The 25,523-nt window shown below is 41.9% G+C and overlaps 1 protein-coding gene across 1 annotated transcript in view; it reads left to right on the top strand.

Annotated features, from left to right (window-relative positions):
• Window positions 1-25,523, top strand: part of CREB5 (cAMP responsive element binding protein 5) — a 566,841-nt gene that overhangs the window by 473,308 nt on the left and 68,010 nt on the right. Inside the window, exon 7 of the mRNA XM_088445420.1 lies at window positions 6,963-7,073. Coding sequence (XP_088301546.1) covers window positions 6,963-7,073 — 111 coding nt within the window. The remainder of the gene's footprint in view (window positions 1-6,962; window positions 7,074-25,523) is intronic.

Genomic DNA, 25,523 nt, shown 5'->3' with positions numbered 1-25,523 from the left:
AAGAGATGCGGAACTGTGATAAAGAGATGCGGAACTGTAATGAAGAGATGTGGAACTGTGATAAAGAGATGCAGAACTGTGATGAAGAGATGCGGAACTGTGATAAAGAGATGCGGAACTGTAATAAAGAGATGCGGAACTGTAATAAAAAGATGCAGAACTGTAATGAGATGCGGAACTGTGATAAAGAGATGCAGAACTGTAATAAAATAATGCAGAGCTGTAATATAGAGATGCAGATCTGTGATAGAGTTGCAGAGCTATTGTAGAGATGTAGAGCTGTGATAAAGAGATGCGGAACTGTGATAAAGAGATGCAGAACTGTAATAAAATAATGCAGAGCTGTAATATAGAGATGCAGATCTGTGATAGAGTTGCAGAGCTATTGTAGAGATGTAGAGCTGTGATAAAGAGATGTGGAACTGTGATAAAGAGATGCAGAGCTGTAATAATTAAAGAGATGCAGAACTGTAATGAAGAGATGCGGAACTGTGATAAAGAGATGCGGAACTGTGATAAAGAGATACAGAACTGTAATAAAGAGATGCGGAACTGTAATAAAGAGATGCAGAACTGTAATGAAGAGATGCGGAACTGTGATAAAGAGATGCAGAACTGTAATAAAATAATGCAGAGCTGTAATATAGAGATGCAGATCTGTGATAGAGTTGCAGAGCTATTGTAGAGATGTAGAGCTGTGATAAATAAAGAGATGCAGAACTATGATAAATACAAAGAAGCAGATATGTAAAAAAGAGAATCTGAGTTGTTATATAGTAAACAGATGCTGAGTTGTAATGAATAAAAAAAGATAGGCAGATGCTGGTTACTCACTGTGCAGATCACTCTGCAGATCACTGTGCAGATCACTCTGCAGATCACTCTGCAGATCACTGTGCAGATCACTGTGCAGATCACTGTGCAGATCATTCTGCAGATCAAATAAACACTCAAATTCTCGCAGCATTTTATCAAATATCATTTCCCCAAAAACACACGTTGTCAGGGTATTTCCGCAAATATTAAGTATCCCCTTAATGTACCATGGAGGGGCCGCAGCAGGTACAAATGTAGCCACACTTATCTATCCCGCAATGCAAGCGCATCGCGGCATAAATAGCGTGACTAGCGTGCCCGTGTCTATGGCATGCGCGCACATATGCACGCGCGCACCATAGACTTCAAATGGGTATTCGCCGGCTGCGAGTGCTCACAGCCTGGTGATTGCTGCACTTTGCTGTGATACATGCGCATGTGCGAGCGCATCGCGGCAAAGATGAGGCTGGCTACATCAGTAACTAGTACGGTCCCTCCATTTCCAACAGCAGCTACAGCAACCATAAGTTTCTATGAGGGCTGCAAACCTGTCAGATTTACCAAGCTTTACCAAGATTTGGCCATGGCGGCTACCACCATCTGAAGATGGCGTTAGCCACTGTAGCCTATGTGCTACCCTTTGCAAATTTACTGGGAGAGGGTTCCTCTGGCAGTGGGACCGCTCATGTGCAATAGCGCGCCGAAGGTCACAATATAGTAGTGAAGTGACTGTGAATGCGATCACTTCACTACTAAGACATTGCAGGGACTGGCTTTCTTCAGATACCCTGTCCCTGCATGTGATTTTTGGTACAATCGGGTGGTAAATATTTTACATTGCCGCGAATAGCAGGGATACGAAATTACAATTATCGGGTCTAAACCCCGATAATTAATAAATATGCCCACTAAAGTTACAAGTTGATCCAAGATTTATAGTAGCTTCCATACTCAGTGGCATCACTAGGCTTGTGTGGGCTGTGTCGGGTGACACCATCCGAGGGGGAGACCCCAAATTAACAGAGAAAAATGGCACACATCAGGGGGGCGTGGTCTCGTTGGCACAAGGCAATGCCCCCCCTTTTCATGTGCATGACCCTGCCTGGTCTCTCCAACAAGCACCGGTAATCAGTACACCCTTCTTGGCACCCCTGTTGGTAATAGGGATGGCTATTGGTGGGCTAATCGTCAATGGTACCATTAATATTTAACCTCAATTCTATGAAACCATTGATGAGGAACAAATGATGGTTTCACCCACCATTGGTCATCCTTGCTCTCTTACTCGCCAGGCAATGCACCAATTAGAGTTGGAGGCGGGGCTTCACAGGTCATGTCGGGGTGGGTGCAGAGCTATGCTCACTATCCCAGCGCCAGGTAGAAAAACCCGAAACCATCACTGGGCTCCTTGCCATCGATGATGGAGAACCATTTGATCTCCATCAACAATGGCAAACCCATTAGCCATCGTGGTTAACCATCAATAGATGGCCATACCTAGTATACAACTTAAGCTATAATTTAGTTATCTAGCCATCTATGTTATTGAATAGACTGTCAGGGTATAGAAATGAGGCAAATTGTACCCCACAAAGGGTAAGGAACCAGTAAATCGAATACTAATATGATAGTCCTGTATGGGTACATTTCAGACCTGTCAACGCAGTTCTCTTTAACATTTGCACTGTTCCTAACAGCTACATGCTCTTTCCTTGTTCTATCACTGAATTTACCAAGTTACAAATTATAACCACGCTAATATCATATATACAAAACATAGACATAAGGAAAAGCATTTCTCATGTTAGATTTCAGTTTACGTGCTACGTCCTACAACAACAGCTTGTATGTTATCATGTTTTAATGAACACATATATCGTGTCCTGTGTTCATTTTACCGATTAACACGGAACCATCCTTTGTCTGGTCAATTTTAAGTAATAACCTTTTGTGGTATAAAGATCTTTTTTGGAATGTGACTGGAAAGGGAAACATGTGGTAATCTGAGAGAACCCTGATTTCCAGCTTTCTCCTCTTCTCTGCTTTTTTTGCACTTAGAAAAAACGTTAGGATTTTCTTTTCTAAAAACCACAAAGAAGATCATCACTAAGATGACCTCTGTTGGGGCTATCAGATTCCACAATGCAGATGTGTCTCCCACTAGTGACACGTCTGATTCACAGGGCATGACAATTCTCCAACACCCAGATTATGTAATCTCGTACCATGACTGCAAAAACCCCACCAAAGGTTAAGAAGTAGATATAGGATAGCACAAAGACGTGGCAGCGTCCTCATCTGTAACAGCTGAGAGCACAAGATAAAAGGGACTGAACATTTACAAGCATTTAGCACCATAGTCGTCCACCCATAATAGTTAATGTATTTCTCCTTGCCGTGTTGTTGCCTATGTTTGATAAATACGGCAACAAAAAATCAGACTACTTGTCACTTTAACAAGCCAAGGAGACCAGTAATATGATCTTCTCCACTTGCCCTAGAGACTTCCATCTAGTAACATGCTGGCAGCACTTACCCGTCTCTAATGCTCAGATGTATCACAAACCTTCACATTCTGATTACTTTGCAGACCATATACCATTTTCATCCTTGGGGAAATGGCATATATTTACATGCTTTTAAATCTGCAATATTCTATAGAAATGTATATTTTGTTTATGCAGAATACTAAATTCTCTCCCTGTCTTTTTACATATATTGTAAACTTTGACAATGTTGATAAATCTATACCCTATATATTGAATTTGAGGCAAAACTGAGTATTAAAAATAAAATAGAATTTTAAAAGGTAGCCTTGTCCAAATGAGCTTACAATCTAGGTAGAGCACTTGATACCTATGGTAGTGAGAGTGGCTGGTCTTATGAATGAAAGGATCGGATTTCTTTGCAGAGATGTATCTATATGGAACTTTGGATATGTTACATGTTGTGGATTGTCAGATACAGAGGGGCAGAGTGTTCTACAGATGGGGAGCTGCAGTTGGTGGTATGAAGTTTGGATAACACATATACTGTGTTCATGTTAAGTTGCAATGTAAAGTGTGTATGTGTTAATGTTTCAGCTAAAGATTGAGAGGTTCCGTGAAATTGTTTTTAAATGTCTATGGCTTGTCCAGGTTTACAAATGTGGCAACAAGGGTTCAGTTTTTTTGCCCCTTGTTTCGGGGCTATTGTTTATGGAGAACACTATGGGGTCTATACATTATGTTAATTATCGGGGTCCGAATGGAGCCCGATAATAACCATACTAACTCGATGCAAGCACCGGAGCAAGTCATCATTGCTCCACGCGGAGACAGCTGATCCGAAAATCAGCTGTCTCCCAGAAGCGCTGAAACTAGTGCACATGCGTGACCTACAGGTCACGCATGCGCACAAAAGCTCTGGCATCCGGCAGAAGGAGACGGACAGGGGCGGAGGGATCTGAAAGGATCCCTCTTCACAATCTGGGACTCCTCATAGGGAAGGAGCGGGTTGCGGGAGCAAATGCCATCTGAAGATGGCGAATGCTCCTGCAGTCGAGCTCCGTAAATATTGTATTTTCAGAGCTGAATGAATTCTGTCCCCACACTAGTGTATGGACACAGCAGGACATTCCGGGAGAGAAAGGTAAGTAGGGGATATCTGTGATATCTCCTGCTTTACCCTTTTGATGAATGACCCCATAACTTAATTTCTACAGTTGCAGTTGAAAAAGTTCATTGTCACCTGCTTTTGTAGAAATTAAGTGATGATGAATAGAGCCCAAAATCAGAAGAAATTAATTCTGTTAAGTCACATGGATCATGATTTAGGGTGGCCACATGTGTGCCTATCCTGCCATTTGTCCCAAGTGCAAATAGCAGTGATAGATATGGCCACACACTTGGCTGAGCAAGTGGCTCACCTCCGGTATCACCTGGGCCTGTTAGAGCCATGCTAAGATTTGCCAACATGATTTTATTGTTTCCGATCAGATTATTATCAGACTTGGTTGACAAAATATTTCAGCACAGCTCACAGCATCTGTGGAAAAGAAAAAACATCTACTTTATATCATATTTGCTTTGTCTCCCGGAATGGCAGGAGGTGGTGCTCCTGGGCCACTCGAAAACTCGGGCAAGTCTCCTGGTTGGCCGTCAAAAGTTCCACCCCTAATTCCGGGTAATGTCTCCGGCCACTCCCCCAGTTATGCCGGCCATGCTGCCCCCATTCCAGAGGGGATTGCTGGAATGTCGGCAAGTGTGCTGTATATTCCTGAGTAATCAACTCACCGTTTATATATGTAAAAAGTGTTTGGCTGCCTCAGCAGTTACACAGCAGTGTTTATGCTGGAGAAAACCGGGATCACCTCTGCCCTGTTTTCCTTCCCTGCTCCCCTGTACCCACTCACAGGGGCATATTTACTAATCATCAGGTTGTAAACCCGATAATTAGAATTTCTAATCGCTGCTATCCGCGGCAATAAAAAATTAACATTCGCCTTCATGTACTTAAAATCACATACAGGGAGAGGGGCACCGAAAAGGTGCTCGTCCTAGTGATGTGTAGAGAAGTTAATTGATTGCAAAAGCATTAATTTCCTGTGTATATCGTGAGCCAGGGCATGTGTGGCGGCCATTGCTGGGGACAGTTCAGGAGGAACTCTCTCCTGGTAATAATTGCGCATTAGTAGCCCGCAGGATACTACAGAATAATGCCATATGGAGATTGTGTTACCTATTGATGCCAAACTCCTTGGTAAACTCCTTGGAATACTATGGGGGCTGCATCTGCTGTCAGAAACGGAGTGACAGCAGCAGATTGCAGTCCCTCCATTGTACATTCGGGGGGTTGTGTTCGGGGAATATCAAGCAAATATTACTTGATTACTAGGCCCCACAGTGACCTGTGCCCTGTACTTCCGCTTTCCTGCTCCTCCTGTACCCACTCATGATGACCTCTGGGCTGGGTTCCTGCTTTCCTGCTGCCCCGGTTCCCGCTCACAGCAACCTTTAGATAAAATAGGGAGAGATTTATGGTCTGTTGCTAGTGGCCACCATAAGGAACCACTGTATGCTGCTTCCCTAAACTGTATCTACAATTATGGATGCTCAAATACTCTCTCCTACTTCCTCAAATTATGCCCTCACAGAAAATACAGATTTTCCCTGCACCCATTTTGTTAAGTAGTATCCATGCAAATAAAATAGAATCTATAAGAGTGTACAGAAAAGAATATTTGCCATTCTTTATACATCACCAGTTTAACAAATCAGAAGGGCATTTCAATGGTACAGTACTATTATGTTTGTTAAGAAACTGATCTTAAATGAAATCTTGTTACAAATCACGCATATAACTCTAATAGTGCCTGGGCAGTGATGTTTCCTAACTTTCAGGTAGTTGAGGAGACTGAATACTAGCAAGGGTGCATCTAGGGATCCGAGTGTCTCCCCTCCCCCCCGATGGCAGTTATTTCACACACAGTGGTGGCTGTACGAGTGGAGATCAAACCCCCCTCCCACATCATCCAGCACTGAGAGATCAGCCGCAGCACAGACTTTTGAAAGACAGAACTGGCAACGGGTGGCACTGCCATGCGCGGCCGGTGCCCCCCCCCCTCCCACTGGCCGGCGCCCCTAGCGAGTGCCATCCTGGCCATATAGGAAAATACGCCTCTGCACATTAGTTTATCCCTTAGCAAGGGCGTACATATACATCTGGCCCTACAGCCTAAGCATGAACACTTACAGGCCCGTCTCATCATCAATCAGGTTGTGTTTCCAAATTTGCCATTGTGCCCCAATTTACTCTCCTAATCTGTTTTCTTCTTGATCCCTCTGCATCCTCCATGTCCCCCCCTTTATTTTATATTTGCTATTGAAAATTGTGTATTGCATGTACTGTGCAATATCATATGCTTCAAAGGAGGTAGGAGTATAATTAGTTAGTGACATGTACTTTTGCTTGTGATGCCGGATGCCTAGGACTTGGCAGGCGATAGCTAGTTTACGAATCTGCTGGTGTAAAATGCTCTATGCATTTTTCATGTGTTTTTATTTAAAGGGAAGATAACCTAGTCTGGATAAGCGCATGTGTACCACAGGCTGTCTTAATATGGTTTCAGTGGGTGTATGTCACATTGTTTCTCATATCCCACACAGATGGAAAGACAGATGTCAATGAACTCCAATATCATGGGGATGCAGGGTCCCAACCTAAGCAACCCTTGTGCCTCACCTCAAGTCCCTCCAATGCATTCAGATGCCAAAATGGTAAGAACACACAAAGCTGTTTTCATTAATATAGATCTGAGTGTTTGAATTGTAAATCTGGTGATTCCCTTTACAAATATACAGAATATGAATATATTGTGTGTACAAATCAGGTGCCTAACTCTGACACTGCTCACTGATGCCACCTTGGAAATGCAAACATACTTTAGTGTGATTCCCGTTTAGGAAGCGGCAGAACTGTACTATATATAACTGTATATAATTATATACGTGTAGTCTGTGCAGTCTGATTGGCAGATAATTTGACCTGTAGATGTGCATGGTCTATACAATAAAGTATTAGATTATTTTTATCTGTTTTGGTCCTGCTTCCCAAGAGGCATTTACATTTCAAAATAAAAACACAGCTGTAAGATTTTGTATATTGTTTGTTCCTATCCAGTGGCCAGTTTGAGATCCATAGTCTAAATAACATTTACTGTCAACTAATATGTGATATCCTACATTTTAAGAAAAAGTCCTGAGGTTGTGGATTGTGTTTTATACATTTATAATACCCATGTGATACTAATATGTGTATAAATGTCTGTGAATATTATAGTCATATTATTATGAATTCCTGTTGATAAATAACATACATTATCTCATAGGCCATGTCTATATTATTTCCATCATGTAATAGTCCATATGCCTCTAAATTTGCCTTAAGACAATCAGTTTTCTTTTACTTGAAAAAAAAAATCACTTGAAATAATTTTCCAAAATACAGAAAACATGGCTAAATACAAAACTTTGGAAAAGGATTCCATCACATTTGATTTTAATTTTGAGCATTGAAATAGTTTTGTTTTGGGGTAGCTTGCTGTAGAGGTTTAGAGTAAACCGAGTAGTTAGTTTCCATGGATGTATTTGTATACTGAGGAATTGTTGAAAGGTTGTCAGCAGCAATCAGCGCACGGCAGATAGTTTGGAACATAAACGTGCAGGGTCTTTTGTGTAGAACTCGCAGTTGTAGCTACTCGTGAACGATGTCATAAACAGATGTGCAGATTATTTCGCAGTGTTCTATTCAGCATTGGCCAGGGAGAAATATTTTTGTATTGTCATAGAAATTACATGACTGCCTCCAACAGATGTGGTAGTCTAATTGATAAATTATTGTTGTTGTTGCTAATGATTATAATCGTAGTAATTGAATTTTAAGACGTTATTCCAGGTCATCATATTAATGGGATCTTCCACTGTCAGTTGAATTTAATGTATTACCTTATGCCCTCCTGCAAATATTATTAAATACAATTGTTTTTGTTTTTTGTTTCTGGTTTTGTGATGAGCCAGATTTATTTCTATTAATTGTACTGGCAGTTGTATCCTATGCATTAGGTTCAGTTATTTCCATTTATATAGCAGCTTGGTGCCATATACCAGGGCAATAAAAGTAAGAAAACTGTATATATGAAGTCATGGATGAAAAGCACAGCACATTTTTACTAAATATTGCAGAAGGGAAATGACCACGTCCAACATGGACATATCATGTACACCACAATGTTACCACCATGTTCGCTAGTCCTGATGTAGATTCATTCCTATGTTAGGAGATATGCTATGCAGAAATATCATTTGGGGGCTGAAATTAGTAGGTTATTAAGATTGTATTGTATATAAACGTATAATAAATAATCCATAGCAAGGTTTTCTTTTCTTTTGAAGTCAGTCAGATTCCTGTGGATAAACTTTCCACTAACCCCCAAAAGTGTCTATCAGTCACTCAGTATTCTAGGATCCATCCTACATATTATCATGAGACCTTTATGGCTTTGTAATTGTGTTTTCAGATTAGCTTTGGATGCATTAATCTGTCAAGGTGAATACCCGTAATGCACACCTATGTGTATGCAAGTTTAGGCTCCCTGGGTGCTTTGTGGCTCTATAGAGGTGGATGCCCCACAAGTGGAGGTAAAATGGTACTTGCATTAAGAATCATTAGTGTTTATGATGAGAAGCCCAATATGCACATGAGTAGTCTAGGTAATGGTGTGCACAGCATGCAGGGCCTATAAGGGAGAGCATGTCTTTTTGCAATAGACCTGTTACAGACCTGTAGCTTTGTGTCAAACACACATGTAGAGAGTGACCAAAGTTATTGATGATGTAAGTAAATAAGAGGAATGGTCAATTACAATTCAATGCCAACTCAATCTTCTAAATCAATATCATTTAGCTGTACGTCTCGCAATCACAAATGCTGAATTGTTAGACAAAAAATTGCAACATTATTTAAGGTGGATATACCTTCAGGAGGACATCAAAGTACACAGTGGTGCATGGTCTGCATCACAAAACTTACCAGGACGTCAATATGTATAATTTGGGAATAGAAAAAGTACAGAGCAATAATGATAGAGGATTTAACATATACCAAATGGTTTACTCTCCTCATGTACTATGTTAGTGTTGGGAGGCCAAATAGCCACAAAGGTCTCTAAATCTGCTATATTCGCTATTTGCAATGCTCAAAAGGTGAAACAGTGCCCTATATCCACACTAAGGAGTGCTGGACTACACAATTTATTCCAGTCCAGCATATTTACCTATTGGTGTATAATGTGTAATAAAAAAACTTAAAAAAGAATATTACTTGTTGTCAGAGGGCTGTGGGCAACTCTCTAAGTGGTCATCAATAGATGTACCTGCTCATCTGTAGGGTGTCTCTGAGAATGGTATACACACATTGGGTCATGTATCAATTCAAAAGTTATTTTCCAAAGATGTGAGTAATGCTTATTCACAATGCCCCATATTAGATAAGATCTTGCAATAATCACTAGGTGTGTAACATACTATTTTAATGGAAAGCTCTTTATCAAAAATATTGTGTAATGTGAGTTGGCAGATAGAACGTCTGTATAGTAATTATGGAATTGCTTTTCTAAAGAATGCTCAATAAATTGTGTGCAAAAATCATTTAGTGCAGGGGTGGGGAATCTTTTTTCTGCCAAGAGCCATTTTGATATATATAACATTATTTGCGGGCTCTGGTGCAGGCCAAGCCCCGTCTTGTGACATCACACGGGGACAGGCCTACAATCACCAGTGATTACAGCAAAGCCTGGAGCATCCTGAGGATACTCCGGGGAGCTGTAAGGGCAGCAGTGTGACCGTTTGAAGCATCCTAAGCACACTCCAGGCGGCACTGCTGCATAGATTCTGGCCGCAGGATGTCATTATAGGCACCATGCTATCCAGATGAAGCTAGCAGAAAAAAGCTCAGAGGGCCAGACCAAATGATCCCGGGGGCCTTATATGGCCCCGGGCCTGAGGTTCCCCATCCCTGATTTAGTGGAAAAGATTATTTATTTACATCGCTCTGTGATATAAAACCATCATTTTGTATAAACCTGAAGCTTCCAGTAAATACCCCATTTTTTTGTAGCCACTGTTGTTGATGTGGATTTTCACCTACAAACTGAATGTCTTTCATTTACATTGTGCTTGAAAACTAACAATAGATAGCTGTATTAAATGACCATATTTGCCATAGCCCAGGTACATTGAACCAGGCTAATAGTGCCAATAACTGGGTCATTGAGAAATTTGTTAGATGTAGAAACCCTTTAGGGCTTCATTTATGAAATAGCAGCGCTAAAAAAGATTTTCATTTGCCACTTATTGTAGAGATAGAAAATGTACATCAATATACTCTATAATTTGAAAGTACCGTATATACTTGAGTATAAGTCGACCCGAATATAAGCCGAGGTACCTAATTTTACCCCCAAAAACTGGGAAAACTTATTGACTCGAGTATAACCCTAGGGTGGGAAATGCAGCAGCTGGTAGTGCCCCCAGTAGTAATCCCCCTGGTAGTGCCCCCAGAAGTAATTCTCCCTGGTAGTGCCCCCAGTAGTAAACCCCCCTGGTAGTGCCCCCAGGAGTAATTCCCCCTGGTAGTGCCCCCAGTAGTAATCCCCCCTTGGTAGTGCCCCCAGAAGTAATCCCCCCTGGTAGTGCCCCCAGAAGTAATCCCCCCCTGGTAGTGCCCCCACAAGTAATCCCCCCCTGGTAGTGCCCCCACAAGTAATCCCCCCTGGTAGTGCCCCCAGAAGTAATCCCCCTGGTAGTGCCCCCAGTAGTAATCCCCCCCTGGTAGTGCCCCCACAAGTAATCCCCCCCTGGTAGTGCCCCCACAAGTAATCCCCCCTGGTAGTGCCCCCAGAAGTAATCGACCCCCTGGTAGTGCCCCCACAAGTAATCCCTCCCTGGTAGTGCCCCCAGAAGTAATCCCCCCCTGGTAGTGCCCCCAGAAGTAATCCCCCCTGGTAGTGCCCCCAGTAGTCCTAATAAAAATAAAAAACAACACTTACCTGAATCCCCGCTCCTGGTCCCGCCGCTGCTATCAGCTCCTCCGGCCGCTTTGCATTATGGGAGAGATGTCGTCATGACGTCTCTCCCATTACCCACTGCGGGAGCCGGAAGATGGCTCCCGCAATGGGAGCAGCAGCAGCCGATGAGAGTCTGACAGACTCTCATCGGCTGCTGATTACAACAAACACACAGCTGCCGGCTCCGGCGGCTGTGTGTTTGGCAGTGTGTAGTGCTAACCGATCTCCGTCCGGTCAGCGCTACACACGCGGTGCAGCTGTGTCACAGAGACACAGTCTGCACCGCGGCCTGCATGGTACCCTACTCAGCTGTGTACCATGCGGGCATGACTCGAGTATAAGCCGAGGGGGTGCTTTTTCATCACTAAAAATGTGCTAAAAAACTCGGCTTATACTCGAGTATATACGGTAATAGCCAAGTTAGTCGAGGAAGACAATCCAGTGCGCTAAATAGTATCGGGAGGTAGGTTAACATATATGCAGACGTTCCCTACACATTTCGTCCACTTATAGGAACTGCGTCAGTTTGGTACCCACTGCTGTAGAGGATAAAGTGTCCAGTGCAAACATCCAGAACATGTCTCATTGTGACAGTGTGTGCTGAATAATGGTGCCCACCTCTTACATCCAGTTCTCCATGTTCTATAGTTTGAAAGTGAGACACTGACTCTGCATATAGATTGTGAAGTGTAAGGAAATACTTAGGAAACAAATTAACATGTTCTTGCATTTTTAATTGTATACTTTGTTTAGTCAAAAGTGTTCTCTAAGAAATAAATCACTGAAATGGTTATACAGTCAGTAAAGTGCTACTTTTGGAACTTTCTAGATATGTCAATGCTACAGAATGGTTTCTGGTGAGCGTGTACATATTTGTAAACATTGCAATGACTGCTTTTGTAACATCCTACACGTGTTAAATTTAGAGCTATTAGTCATCTGTGGCTCTCTAACAGGCTTGGGGAAAGTATATCCTTAATGTTACATGACTTCTTAAAACTTACATCAGGTTTATTAGGTAATATATCATTGTGGATTCATTTGAAGAAATTCCCAGAGTATACAGAGGGTACAGTACTTCTGATCCTTTTTTTTCATGACAATTATATTGAGTAGTAAAATGTATACTTTCTTTCCCAGCCTTGTTTTTTTATAGTCTACAAGATCTTCTCTTTTTAATTCTCTAGCTTTAGTTAAAGCTTCTCTAATAATGGTTTTTGGGTAGGCCCTTTGTCTGAATCTGTCTGCATATATTTCAAGTTGTGCCTTACAGACAGTGCCTGTACTACAGTTCCCCTTAATACGGTGGAATTAAGTATAGAGGCTCTTATTTTTCCATCTCCTAACATGCCCAATTTTTAACTGAAGATAACTTGTTGCATCCACTAATGTAATAAAAAAAAATTGTGGTTATTTTATTTTTTGTTCCCTACTAAAAAAAATTTAATTTTGGAATGCATTAAGATTCTGGGGTAAATGTAATAGCCTACACCTGCAGGCATCGGTGAGTTCCATGTTTAAAGTAACAGTATTTAAAAGGCAAAACCTGGTTGATTTTGCCTTTTAAATGACTGCTACTTTAATACATTGGGCAGTCTTGCACGGAACTCGCCGATGCCTGCAGACACAGGCTATTGCATTTACCTCTATGAGTGAAACCCGGATTGTAATCATTAGTAGATAAAAAAAACAAAAACCTCTAAATGTTTCTACTTCACTATTCTAGATAAAGATGATATCTCAACTATGTAACATTTATACAGGCTGAGACAATTTTCACAGGGATTGTCGTTGCAGTTAAATTGTTTACCCTGCTGTCCATCAGTATAGTGGACAAGTTTGGAGCATAAATAGTGCCCATTGCTGTACCAGATAGTTATGGGTTAAACTAAAAGGAATCAATTCACAAATATACTCTTTATGTTGTGTCAGTGAGTCATCTTTTTTAAGGTATTTTTTACAGCCAGATATTCCCTTATGGTGCTTAATGTAGGTATTGAACATCAACAGTAACAAGTATATAATTATTTTGCTATTTAATGACCTGTACAGCATTCAATATACTAGCGGTATATTCAAATGAAGTTCTGTAACATGATTTATTCAGGAATACTTCCACAAATCCAGATATATGCAATATTAATGAATTAATTCCTGCAATAATTGCAGGAGGATTTTGTAAAGACTTCTGGAGTAGTTGAACCTCTTTCACTAATAATTCTACTTAACAATTTAATATATTATTACAACTACTAATAAAGAGACCTGGCATATGCCGGATCACATCGATTTGCTTCTTATTCTACTCTGTGCCATCCCTCATTCCGCCCCATCCTGCCCCCCACTCCATCCTCGGTCCTCTAAGGTCTTCCCCATCTCTGCAGTGGGAGCTGTTGGCTTCCACTGTGTATGTCAGACACGGGACAGACCTTAGCAGATTATTATATATGAGATGTTGAAAATGGTCAGTTTATATTCATTTGTTCAGAGCTAAATGGAAAATATGTTTTTTTTATATTTGATCAATTGTTCTGTAAGGCAAAAATTGTAAAAACTCAAAAGTAAATGTTAAAAGTTGATTATTTCTCAAACGATGATATTATAAATAGGGATGTGCAGGCTCGGATAGGTTCGAGTTTGCACGTGGAGTTCGGATTTTTCCCTCCAAAAAAACGGAACTCAGAAAGAGGCAAAACGTCATCTTGCATGGACGAACATCATCATTCCTGGACAAAAGTCCAGGAATGATGATGTTCGTCCGTGCAAGATGACGTTTTGCCTCTTTCTGAGTTCCGTTTTTTTGGAGGGAAAAATCCGAACTCCACGTGCAAACTCGAACCTATCTGAGCCTGCACATCCCTAATTATAAATGGTTTAAGTTTAAATGTTGGTTAAACTCCAAAGTAAGAAGTAAAGAAACTTAAGTAAATTTGAATTTCTCAATGAAGAAATTATGGAACCCAAGTTATTAACTTAGCAATAAAACTGTTAAGATGCCAGTTTTACAGCACATAAGTATGCCTGAGCATTATTTGGATAACATTAACATTAAACTAGTACAAAGAAGCCCAGCAGCAGTAAACTCATTAACATCTTGTGTAAGTAAAACAGTTTTAAAGATGTTATCTTTGGTTGTACTAATTACTTTCTACATAGTTGTTCTGAGCTTTTATTCATGATTAATATGCAAAAAATATATATTATTTTGACTGGGGTAATTGCTAAATCCATTATTTAACTGTCAGGTAGGTGTTTCCTATTCTCAGTTTCACTGAGGTTGTATAATAATTATACAATTATTACATAGCTTCAATTACCATCTTTGCATATGGAGTAGACTTTATTGCTGTTTTGTAGTACAGGTTGAGCCTCCCATATCCAAATATTCCGAAATATGGAATATTCCGAAATCCGGCATTTCTTTGGCATGACTGAGATAATGAAACCTTTGATTTTGATGGTTCAATGTATACAAACTTTATCTAAGGCACACAATTATTAAAAATATTGTATAAAATTACCTTCAGACTGAGTGTATAGGGTGTATATGAAAAATAAATTAATTTACATTTCTGTATACAAACTTTGTTTGAGCCACAAAATTATTGCAAAAATTATATAAAATTACCTTCAGGTTATGTGTATATGGTGTATATAACACATAAATGCATTCTGTTTGTATATTTGGATCCTAGTCCCAAGATATCTTATTATGGTACGCAAATATTCCAAAATCCGGAATGTTCCTTTATCCAAAATACCCTGGCCAAATTAGCTAAATAATTTTGCCCATCAGTTTTTGGTACTGTACAAATTTTTGTTTAAAGCTTTGTTTCTTGTGCCATCTGAGCTTACAATCTGATTTCCTGATACGAGGGACATCATGGGCCTCATTCAAATATTGCAAAATAGACATGATAAATTATTATTTTTTGGTGATGTCACGCATCATAATTTGTTCTGTTACTCATAAATTTCTTGTAAAATGCATCCGTTTGCGAAGTAAAATTGTAGCATTTGTAAAGGACAAAAGTTTGCACCAGCTGATGGGAGGAGTTGGCCTTGCTAAATATGGAGTCGTTCTCTTAATTTTGTGAATTCGTGCAACATGATATTTTGTTATGTGAAGCAACATAATGACGATAATTACAAAGAGATAAAGGAATCGTATTTGGGGGAAGTTCCTGGCTTTGGGGAAGATTGGGTTTCATTGTATACTTTTAATGGGACATATTTTGCACTTTCAAGTACCATTAAATGAATGTATAGTTACACAAGAGAGCTTCAAATACATAAATGTGCCACATGTAATGGATCTAATCCAGACAGGAGCGTATTTTCCTATTGGCCTGGATGGCCCTCGCCAGGGGTGCCAGCCGAGGGGGAGGCGCCGTTGCCACCTGACATCATTAACAAATGATCACTGGTCTCCTGTTTGCTGCAGACAGCTGTCATTAGTAAATGATCACTGGTCTCCTTCTGTCTCCTCTGCTCTTATCAGTGTCCTCCATTGATTGTTAATGTGTATCAGGCTTCTTATATGTCCCTTTATATCAGAAACATTTAAAATTAGAGAGACTAATTTTTTTTATTTTTTTTCTAATATATCTCTTCTCCCACAATACCCACCACATACCAATCACCACTCACTAATTCTCATATGTCAACCTTGCAGGAAAAGAGTGTAAGCACCACATCAACCACAAAGCTCAATTCGCAGGATAATTTGCATATATGCAAATTATCTTGCCCACAATGCACCTTGTTTGTTATTGATGCCCTCTTTTCCTGTGTTGTTGACATATAGAAATTAATAAACAGTGCTTGCATGTAGTAAGTGTTATAACTGAAAAAAATATAAATATATATTAAAAAAAGTGTATATATATATATATATATATATATATATAGTCTCCCTATTTCTACAGGTGTGTAAGTTGAACTACCCCCAGTGTAAGTACTAATAAATTTATCTTTTTCACAGTATGGGGAATTGACCATGATCTTTATAGATTGTGGATACTCATGTTTAAGGATTAAGATATAAACCTTATGGGCTGTTTTCATTATTGTGTGTGAGATAGCAAAGGACCCATGTGGGTGGTTGTACCAGTGAATTATATGGCAGAGTTAAAAAAGCATATTGCAGTGTACAGTCCAATTTGAATATATGTAAATTATTTTACCCATAATGCATGTTTGTTTTTGATGCTATGTTTTCAAGCTTTTCATGTGTATTTTGGCATTAGTAAATAGTGGTTTGCAATAGAGTAAGTTCTGTAAAAGATATATATATTAAAAAGAGAAAAAAAAATATTCTCTCTATATCTACAGGTGTCTGAATTAAACTACCCCCAGTGTGTGTTATTTTATTTTTTCAAGTAGAAGCAGTCATTGGAGGGGGGCGCCAGTCCCTTAGTTTGCCAGGGGCGCTTGGACCCCAAGATACACCCCTGAATCCAGATGTCCTCTCACTCTCATGGTTAATTTAGGCATAAATTAGGCCAATCCCAACAGTATTTTAGTAAGGAAAAAAAAGTATATTTTAATGACAGAGGTGGTGCTAATTGTTGGAGGCTGGAATTTTATGTGACACACTTCTGCACATCATCAGATATTTCTGCATTCCCTCAAATCTAATTGCACTTTTACTGCCGTTTGCTAAGCTGATGTGAAGAACTGAAGCTACAGAATGTTGTGCTGAGCATCCAGTGCACTTTGCAAATGAAGTCCACTGAGATTAAGCGACTTCACAGTGGAATTGAATCGAGATCTTCAGCACACTTATTAATGCCACATTCAGTGCAATTAACCACCAAGCTACACCTTCCAGTCTACTTGAATGTATAAAGGATCATTAAAACAAATGGACTTAGATAAACACAGTGGCTGATTAATGTAATCAGCAATAAGTTGCCCTTTTCTATCTCCTCCTTTTTTGTCTTTATTTATAACCTCTACACATTACTGCTTAGCCTTTCTAGGTCTTATAATGATCAGTAATTGATTAGCTGGATCCAGGAGCAGCTTTAGCACTAGTAAGTACTATCCCAGTGGGTACACAGCTAAATACTTTATGAGGTAATTAGTATGGCAATTCCTTTTGAAATTAGTCCTTTCAGTAAATAATTCTCAGAGGGGCACGTTATTGGTTTATGGGCATATTTATTCAGACACAACAGAAAAGGAGTGGTGAGAAGAAATTGTACAGCTATATTGACTGTTTTTAAATCTTTCTGAAACACACACAGACACGTGTAATTTAATTTTTTACTTTTTTTTTTTTTTTGCAGCTGAAAAAAAATAAAATAACAATTTTTTTTTTTTAATCCAGATCCATTTTTGTAGCATTGAATGTTTGAAATGAAATAATGTATTTTTCATTCAGTGCTGCACATTACACGGCAAATATATAAATAATAAAAGATCTTTTGAAGTGGCTAGTTCTCTACCAAATGTCTACAGCTGCCTCCAACCTAATTGGTTTTATGTGGCATAAAATACCATCATGGCAGTACTGTTGTTTCAGATGTATTTACATCCTGAGGTAAAATCTGCTCAACCTGGCTCTACTCTTTGTGGGATTTATGACCAATGTCACATCCAGCCGGGCCAGCGTCTTAAATGACCTTTACTGACAACCCCAGGTTCCAAAGCTCCGTGGAACAGCCATGACTGGAAAATTCTCTCCAATGACCAGGCCAACATCCTCCTTCTAGACGCTGCACCTCCTAAATTGCATTGGGTTTCCATTTCAGCATGATACTGTTCTTTCATAGATGTCAGTGTGAATAGAAGACCTTCTGCTGAGTAAAAACAGAAGCCTGCTTGGTGTAATTTGGTGTTTGGTGTTTGTGTCTGGTTAACGAATCAGCTTCATTCTAAGACCAAGAAATGAATGAGACTCACTTCACACATCATCACTCTGCTTGGTAGCTGCTCATTAATTATACTTTGCAACACGATGACTTTTGACTTAAACTAATCGAAAGAAAACACATTAGGGGCATATTTTTCCCATTTAAAATGTTTTTGCGTGAGTGCAACTCTCATGTACAGTAGGTAATGTGTTGTTTATTTTCAGTAATTTAGATAGAGATCATACCTTCTTTGCCTGCTCTACCTTGAATCATTATAAACACTGTAGGTTATATTTGTTTATTTTTGCTAGGGTGGCGTAGTGGTTAGCATTACCACTACTGTTTCACAGCAATGAGATCATGAGTTACATTGCCGAACAAGGCCTTATCTGCGTGGAGTTTGTATGTTTTTGCTGCATTTGTGTGGCTTTCGTCCAACACTTAAAAAAACAAAGCAAAAAACATACAAGTAGGCTAGTTGCCCTCTAACAAATATTAACCTTAGTGTGTATGTGTGCCAGTGTCATTGGGAATATAAAGATTGTAAGGGATATATTTACTGAAGTGCGAGTTTTTAGAAGTGGAGTTGTTGCCCCTAGCAACCAATCAGATTCTAATTATCATTTACCTAGCACCTTATAGATAATAGCTAGAATCTGATTTGTTGCTATGGGCAACAACTCCACTTCAAAAAACCCGTCAATTAGTAAATATACTCTGGGGCAGGTACTGATGTGAATGACTAAATATTCTCTGTAAAAGCACTTGGTAATATTTGTGTGCTATATATATAATGGTTAATTATTATTTCTTTATTTATTCATTATTATTTTATTATTTTATTCATAATCCTTCACCGACAGCATTAGGCTATCAGTAACCAGGAGAAAACCCTCGCTGAGGAGCCCTGGCATGGTAAATTGCATCAGAAGAACATTATGTATCGCTGTAATATTCACCAATATATAATAAATTCTCACTGCAGGGTCTTGGTATATAGACCCCTAATTAGATCAGATTGATTAGCCCTTTTGTACATAAGATAGGGAGCTCGATCAGCCTACTAGTCCTCTAATGTACACTGAGCTTACTGACAAATACCAGATTGCCAGTCCTGGCCAGGGAACATTACATTTCTGTTTACAGTATATAGAAATGAAAATAAGTAGGTCAGCTTTTTATATTACTTTCCTTTTTGCATTTATAGACTACATATAGTGATAAATAAATGACAAAACAAATGGCATAGCTTGCACAGAGTAGCTTGGGGCACAAAAGCAGAACATCTGACAATATTTTATTATCATCAGTTAACATTTGCTGATTGCTGGTAAGCAGTACATGGGCGAAATGATGTACTCAATGATGTACTCGGTTCAATTGTACAACACTTCCCAAACGTCTGCAATGATCACAGTTACAGCTATAAAGTGAAACGCAATAGTTTAGCCACATTTGCTCAGGTCAAATCTATCGATAACACCTGATTTAACGGTTAATGTTAGCGATACATTTGCTGTAACCACTGTATCATTTCTTCAGGGTGTCTGTATGATCATGATGGGTGCAGTAGGTATTACTGCCGGACGCATGTCCGGCTTTCAAATCCCGACAGCGGCAGCCCGGCAAGGGTGGAAATCCGGATCATCCCTAAGGTAAGTATCGCTAACCTAATTCCCCCCCTAACCCTCCCTTAGGGGTGCCTAACCCTAACCTACCCCCAAGTGCCTAACCCTAATCCAGCCTCTAAGTTTCTAAACCTAACCCCCCATCCCCGCCGCCTAAACCTAAGTCCCCCGTGGGGGTGCGTAACCCTAACCTCCCCCCGGGGGTGCCTAACCCTAACCCCCCCTTCCCCTAACCTAACCATAACCTCACGGGGGGGTGCCTAACCCTAAGTCCCCCCCCGGGAGCCCTAAACCTAACCCCCCCCCCCCTTGGCTGTCCGCACCTGGCGCCCGGCATCACTTTGATTGGGATGCCGGACGTCGGTCTTCCGGCGTCTGGTTAATGACAGGCGTCTAGATTTAGACGCCTGTCATTAGTACCACGCCGGAATTAGAACATCTGGAAGCCGACGGTCGGGATTTAGACCATCGGCTTCCAAACTACATCCCATCATGATGATGTTTAAAACGTCAGTCTGTGTTTTTTGGTTAAGGTTTCCATTATTTTGTGGCTGGGTACATAGCTAGTTCTGATATATTTTCATAAGGGTTTATTTGCTATGTACAGTACCTCAGAGATAGATAGATAGATAGATAGATAGATAGATAGATAGATAGATAGATACGGTATGCAATCGGAAAGCCGGCTGACATTATACCGACAGCCGGCTTCCCGACTGTAATATCCCGGCGAGGGTGAAATGACCGGCGTCTAGATGTAGCCGCCACTCATTTTACAGACGCCGGGAGACAGGCGCCCGGCATCCAGATCGAAGTGATGCCGGGTGCCGCTGGGGACAGCCACGGGGGGGGGAGGTTTAGGTTTAGGGTTCCCGGGGGGGACTTAGGGATAGGCCCCCCCCCCCCCGACAGGTTAGGGTTCGGCTACGGTGTGGGTGGGTTAGGGTTAGGCACCTCCTCGGGGGACCTAGGTTTAGGCGGCGGGGAAGGGGGGGTAAGGTTTAGGCACTTAGAGGGGGGATTAGGGTCAGGCACTGGCGGGAAGGTTAGGGTTAGGCACTCCTAAGGAGGGCTAGGGTTAGGGGGGTTAGGTTAGTTCATACTTACCTGGGGACGATCAGTATTTTCAGCCGTGTCGGCCTGCCGCTGTCGGGATTTGAACTGGCAGTAATTCGTATGTATTCCATAGATACACCATGGGATAATGTTTTTTGTTACATCTGTTTAAAGTGCAAAAAAAATAAAATGAGGCAAATATCAAAACTTGTTCAATTATGTTACGCATATGTAAAATATATGAAAAACTTATATATAAAATAATGTGTTAAGAAATTTGGTCACTCCTTTCATTTGATCTGCCTTCTTGCCAACCTCTCTAATTTGCGTTGCGAGCATTGGTGCAGCTTGCAGCTTACCATTACATGTTTGCAGATCACTCATAAGGCATCGGTCACAGCAACGGGGTCTTATTCACATAGTGGGTAATCTGCATGGGAAGCAATCAGGAAGCCGACTGCCGATATTACGGCAGCCGGCTTCCTGAATGTCTTATCCCGGCAAGGGTGAAATGCCGGCGTCTAGATGTAGACGCCCGCATTTCCCCGACGCCGGGAGACCGGCGCCCGGCATCATGATCGTAGTGATGCCGGACGCCGTGTGCGGACAGCCGCGGGGGGGGGGAGGATTAGGTTTAGGGCTCCCGGGGAGGACTTAGGGTTAGGCACCCCCCCGGGAGGGTTAGGGTTAGGCTAGGGGGAGGGAGGGTTAGGGTTAGGCACCCCCGGGGGGGACTTAGGGTTAGGCACCCCCCCGGGGGACTTAGGTTCAGGCAGCGGGGAAGGGGGTGGTTAGGGTTAGGCACTTAGCGGGGGGATTAGGGTTAGGCCATTTGGGGGGAAGTTAGGGTTAGGCACCCCTAAGGAGGGTTAGGGTTAGGGGGGTTAGGTTAGCGGATACTTACCTATCCACGATCGGGATTTCCAGCGCTGTTGGGCTTCCGCTGCGTCGCACTCTGCTCCTGTCGGGCTGCCGCTGACGGGAATCGAAACGCCGGCCATGCGGCCGGCGGTATATCATACCCATTCCATCTGCATGACCTCCATAAGACCAGTTCTTCTCTTCATTTGATTTCCATCCATCTCTCTGGTATCTATCTATCTATCTATCTGTCTATTTATAATGACACGGACACTTAAAAATGACACTTACAATGTAAACCTAGCGCTAAGCTAACACAGTCAAATGGACTATTAGATGGGCAAGTTGGACCAGCATCGATCACCCTGCCTACAGGAATCAGTACCTATACAAAGACTAAGGGGTCTATTCATGTAGAACATAAAGTGGCTACTAAAAGATATCGTTATATACTGTATATCACATCACACCGATGCGATATATAGTGAAGTTTAGTAGCCATTCATGTACCTGTCCGGCCCCGCCGTGATCTCAAGTACGCAGTGAGAATACAGACATATCAGGAGCCCGATATGCCTGCTCCTCACTGCACATGCCCCGGAGTCCGAGAGCAGCATGTCACGTCAGACCTGCTGCAAAGGAAGCTGGAAAAAGGTGGCGGAGCCAGCGCCGGATGCCGTACAGAGAGCAGGGAGGTATGCAGCTTCCCTGCACTGTTCAGCTTGCGTTACAAATAACGCCGTCCTCAGATGGTGAATCTGTACCGTAGGAGAAGAACGGAAAGCTGAGCTTTCCGTACCTTCATGAAATGCACTCACAATACAATAGTATGGAGATGCGATGCAGGCATGGAGCGGGAGTGCCGCTGGAGAAGTAATACACTTCTCCACGGTAAACTTGTTCCATGAATAACACGAAGCAGAGAAGAGCCCCGATTTCAGCTAAATAGGGCTCTACTCTGCTTCATGAATACATCTGTAAGCTCCAACCCAGCTGTATCCTAATTGGCCAATGACTTCCCTTCCAGCGTGTGAGAGCTCCCCTATATACAGATGTATCCTTATACATCTTTGCTGCAGTGATGCCAAAAATCCCCTCTCGCAGCACCAGGTCCTGTGAGACTCTGCTAGCGTCGGGCAAAAATGCTTCTAAGTCATGATGTGATGCAACTAGGCTGCACCAGCCGACTGTGCTGATTAATGTGATATGCGACACTTGTATATCTGTGTGCGACTGAGTCCCTTAATCTGTATACGAAGTGCTATAATGTAGCGACCACGGCTTTTTACATTCCAAGTTTCATTGTGGTTCATATACAGACTCAGGTGCACACAAATATACAAGTGTTGCATATCAAATGAATCAACACAGTCTACTAGCGCGTTCTAGTCGCATCGCATTGCGTCTTAGATGCATTTTCCTCAAAAAAAGACGCCCAACGCCAGCAGAGTATCACGGCACCTGGCAGGTCAATCACGCCAAGCACTGCGTGGCATATTAGGGCTAGATGTACAAGGACACATCTGTAAAGCTGATTAGCCCAGGAGTGTCAATATCTTGCCTAGGGCCCCATGGTGTCTTAATCCAAGCTTTGTTGCAAGTGCACCATGAAATGCAGCTCTGCGGTGGTATGAATAAAATGTTGCTTTGAATATAGAGAGGACAAGTGTTGTACTCCACCATCCACATTTGCCAGTCACTATCACTGTGGACCTAGTATCTGTGAAATCACCACTGAAGTAAGCTGGTAGAGTTTTCGTTGTTATGGCCATCTAACATGTATTACATAAGTAATCCATTTAGTGATAACAACTATTAGAGTAGAAACTCTTGGGGTTTAAGTGTTTATTATGTTGCTAAGGGTTCCATATACACCCCATTGCTAGCTGAAGAAATGCTCAGCACAACTGCCAGGTTTTTCACAACAGAAACACTTTATATGTTTTTGATGTGCAATCCAGTTGGCCAAGAATCTGGCATGGAAATCACTACTGACATCATATTTGGCTGAATTTGGAGATAAGTGTTTATCTAACATTGGTAACACAAATATTCACTCAGCCTCACCTACCAATACAAAAATCATCAGTAATGTAATTGAACTAAGTAAAAACCGAATCCATGGAAATCTAAAATAATCTATTAAAAATGCAGCGCAGCAATTTTTACTGAAAGTATTTAGCCAAACAATGCACAGAATGGCCTGCATTATAGTTATAATAACTCCATTCTGTAGGTTTGTTGGCAGACAGGCTATGAATGAATAAAACCCTTATTTATATATTTATAATAATTTTTTTCCCTGCTATAAGTATGTCACATTTAACACTGCTCTTTTATGTTCGGACAACATTGGCTCGTGTATTCTCTATTCAGTATTTAAATATATAATATACTAGTATAACCGTCCTGCCCCCCTCCCCCTCCCCACTCAGTACACCTCCCCACCTTCTCTGCTGTTCCTCCCCACTCACCTCCGTGGCTCTGTATGCCCCCTTCCTCCCCTGAGGCTCAGACACAGGGCCGGATTAAGGTCTGTGGGGGCCCCTGGGCAACAAACATGTGGGGGCCCCTATTAAATGTGACAAACTGGGGGTATGCGCAATGGGGACCTTATGCAGAGCCCCCAGTAGTGTCAGTGCCCACAGTGGTAGTGCCCCGTATGCAGTGCACCCAGTAGTAGTGCCCCTTATGCAGTGCCCCCTATTCAATACTCCCATTAGTAGTGTCCCCTGTAGTAATGCCCTCTGTATAAATGCCCCCAGTAGGGCCCTGTAGTTGTTCCCCAAATAGTAATTCCCCCCAGTAGTAATTGGGCATGTGCCCAATAGTAATGCCCTAGTAGTAATGCCCCCTGTATAAATCCCCCAGTAGAAATACCCATGCAGTTGTGCCCCAAATAGTAATGCCCCCAGTAGTCATTCCCCCTTTAGTAGAGCCCTCTGTAGAAATGCCCCCAGTAGTAATGCCCCTCTATTAGTGCCCCCAATACTAATGCTCCCTCTCTAGTAGAGCCCCCAATAGAAATGCCCCCTGATTAATGCCCCCAGCAGTAATGCTTCCCCCCCGATTAATGTTCCCAGTAGTAATTTCTCCCCCCCCAGTAATGCCCCCAGTAGTAATGCCTCCCCCCTCCCAGAGTAATGCCCCAGTAGTAATGCTCCCCCCTGAATAATGCCCCCAGTAGTAATGCCTCCCCCCTCCCCGAGTAATGCCCCAGTAGTATTGCTCCCCCTGAATAATGCCCCCAGTAGTAATGCCTCCCCCCTCCCCGAGTAATGCCCCAGTAGTAATGCTCCCCCCTGAATAATGCCCCCCACCAGTAATGCCCCCAGTAGTAATGCCTCCCCCCTCCACGAGTAATGCCCCAGGTGTAATGTGTAATGCTCCCCCCCGAGTAATGTCCCCTTTAGTAATGCCCCCCGCCAGTAATGCCCCCAGTGGGCCGCTTGCACTAAAAAAAAAAAAAAATAAAGCACATACTTACCTTAACCTTAGCCCCGCGTCCGCTCGGCTGCTCCTCCACACTATGGCAGAGACGTCATGATGTCTCTGCCATAGTGCTCTGCGTGAGCCGGAAGCTGGAGCTCATGTGAGCTCAAGCCTCCGACTCCGGCTGCCGCTGCGGGGAGGGAGCCGGGCGCCCGCCTGGTAATAGGAGCCTCCCTGCGGCGCCGGTGTTAGGTTGGCCGGAGGAGG

The sequence above is a fragment of the Taudactylus pleione genome, unplaced genomic scaffold (assembly GCF_031769625.1).
Source record: "Taudactylus pleione unplaced genomic scaffold, aTauple2 ptg000380l, whole genome shotgun sequence".
Classification (NCBI taxonomy): domain Eukaryota; kingdom Metazoa; phylum Chordata; class Amphibia; order Anura; family Myobatrachidae; genus Taudactylus; species Taudactylus pleione.
The sequence above is the reverse complement of the archived record's forward strand: the minus strand, read 5'-3'. Positions and strand labels throughout refer to the sequence as shown.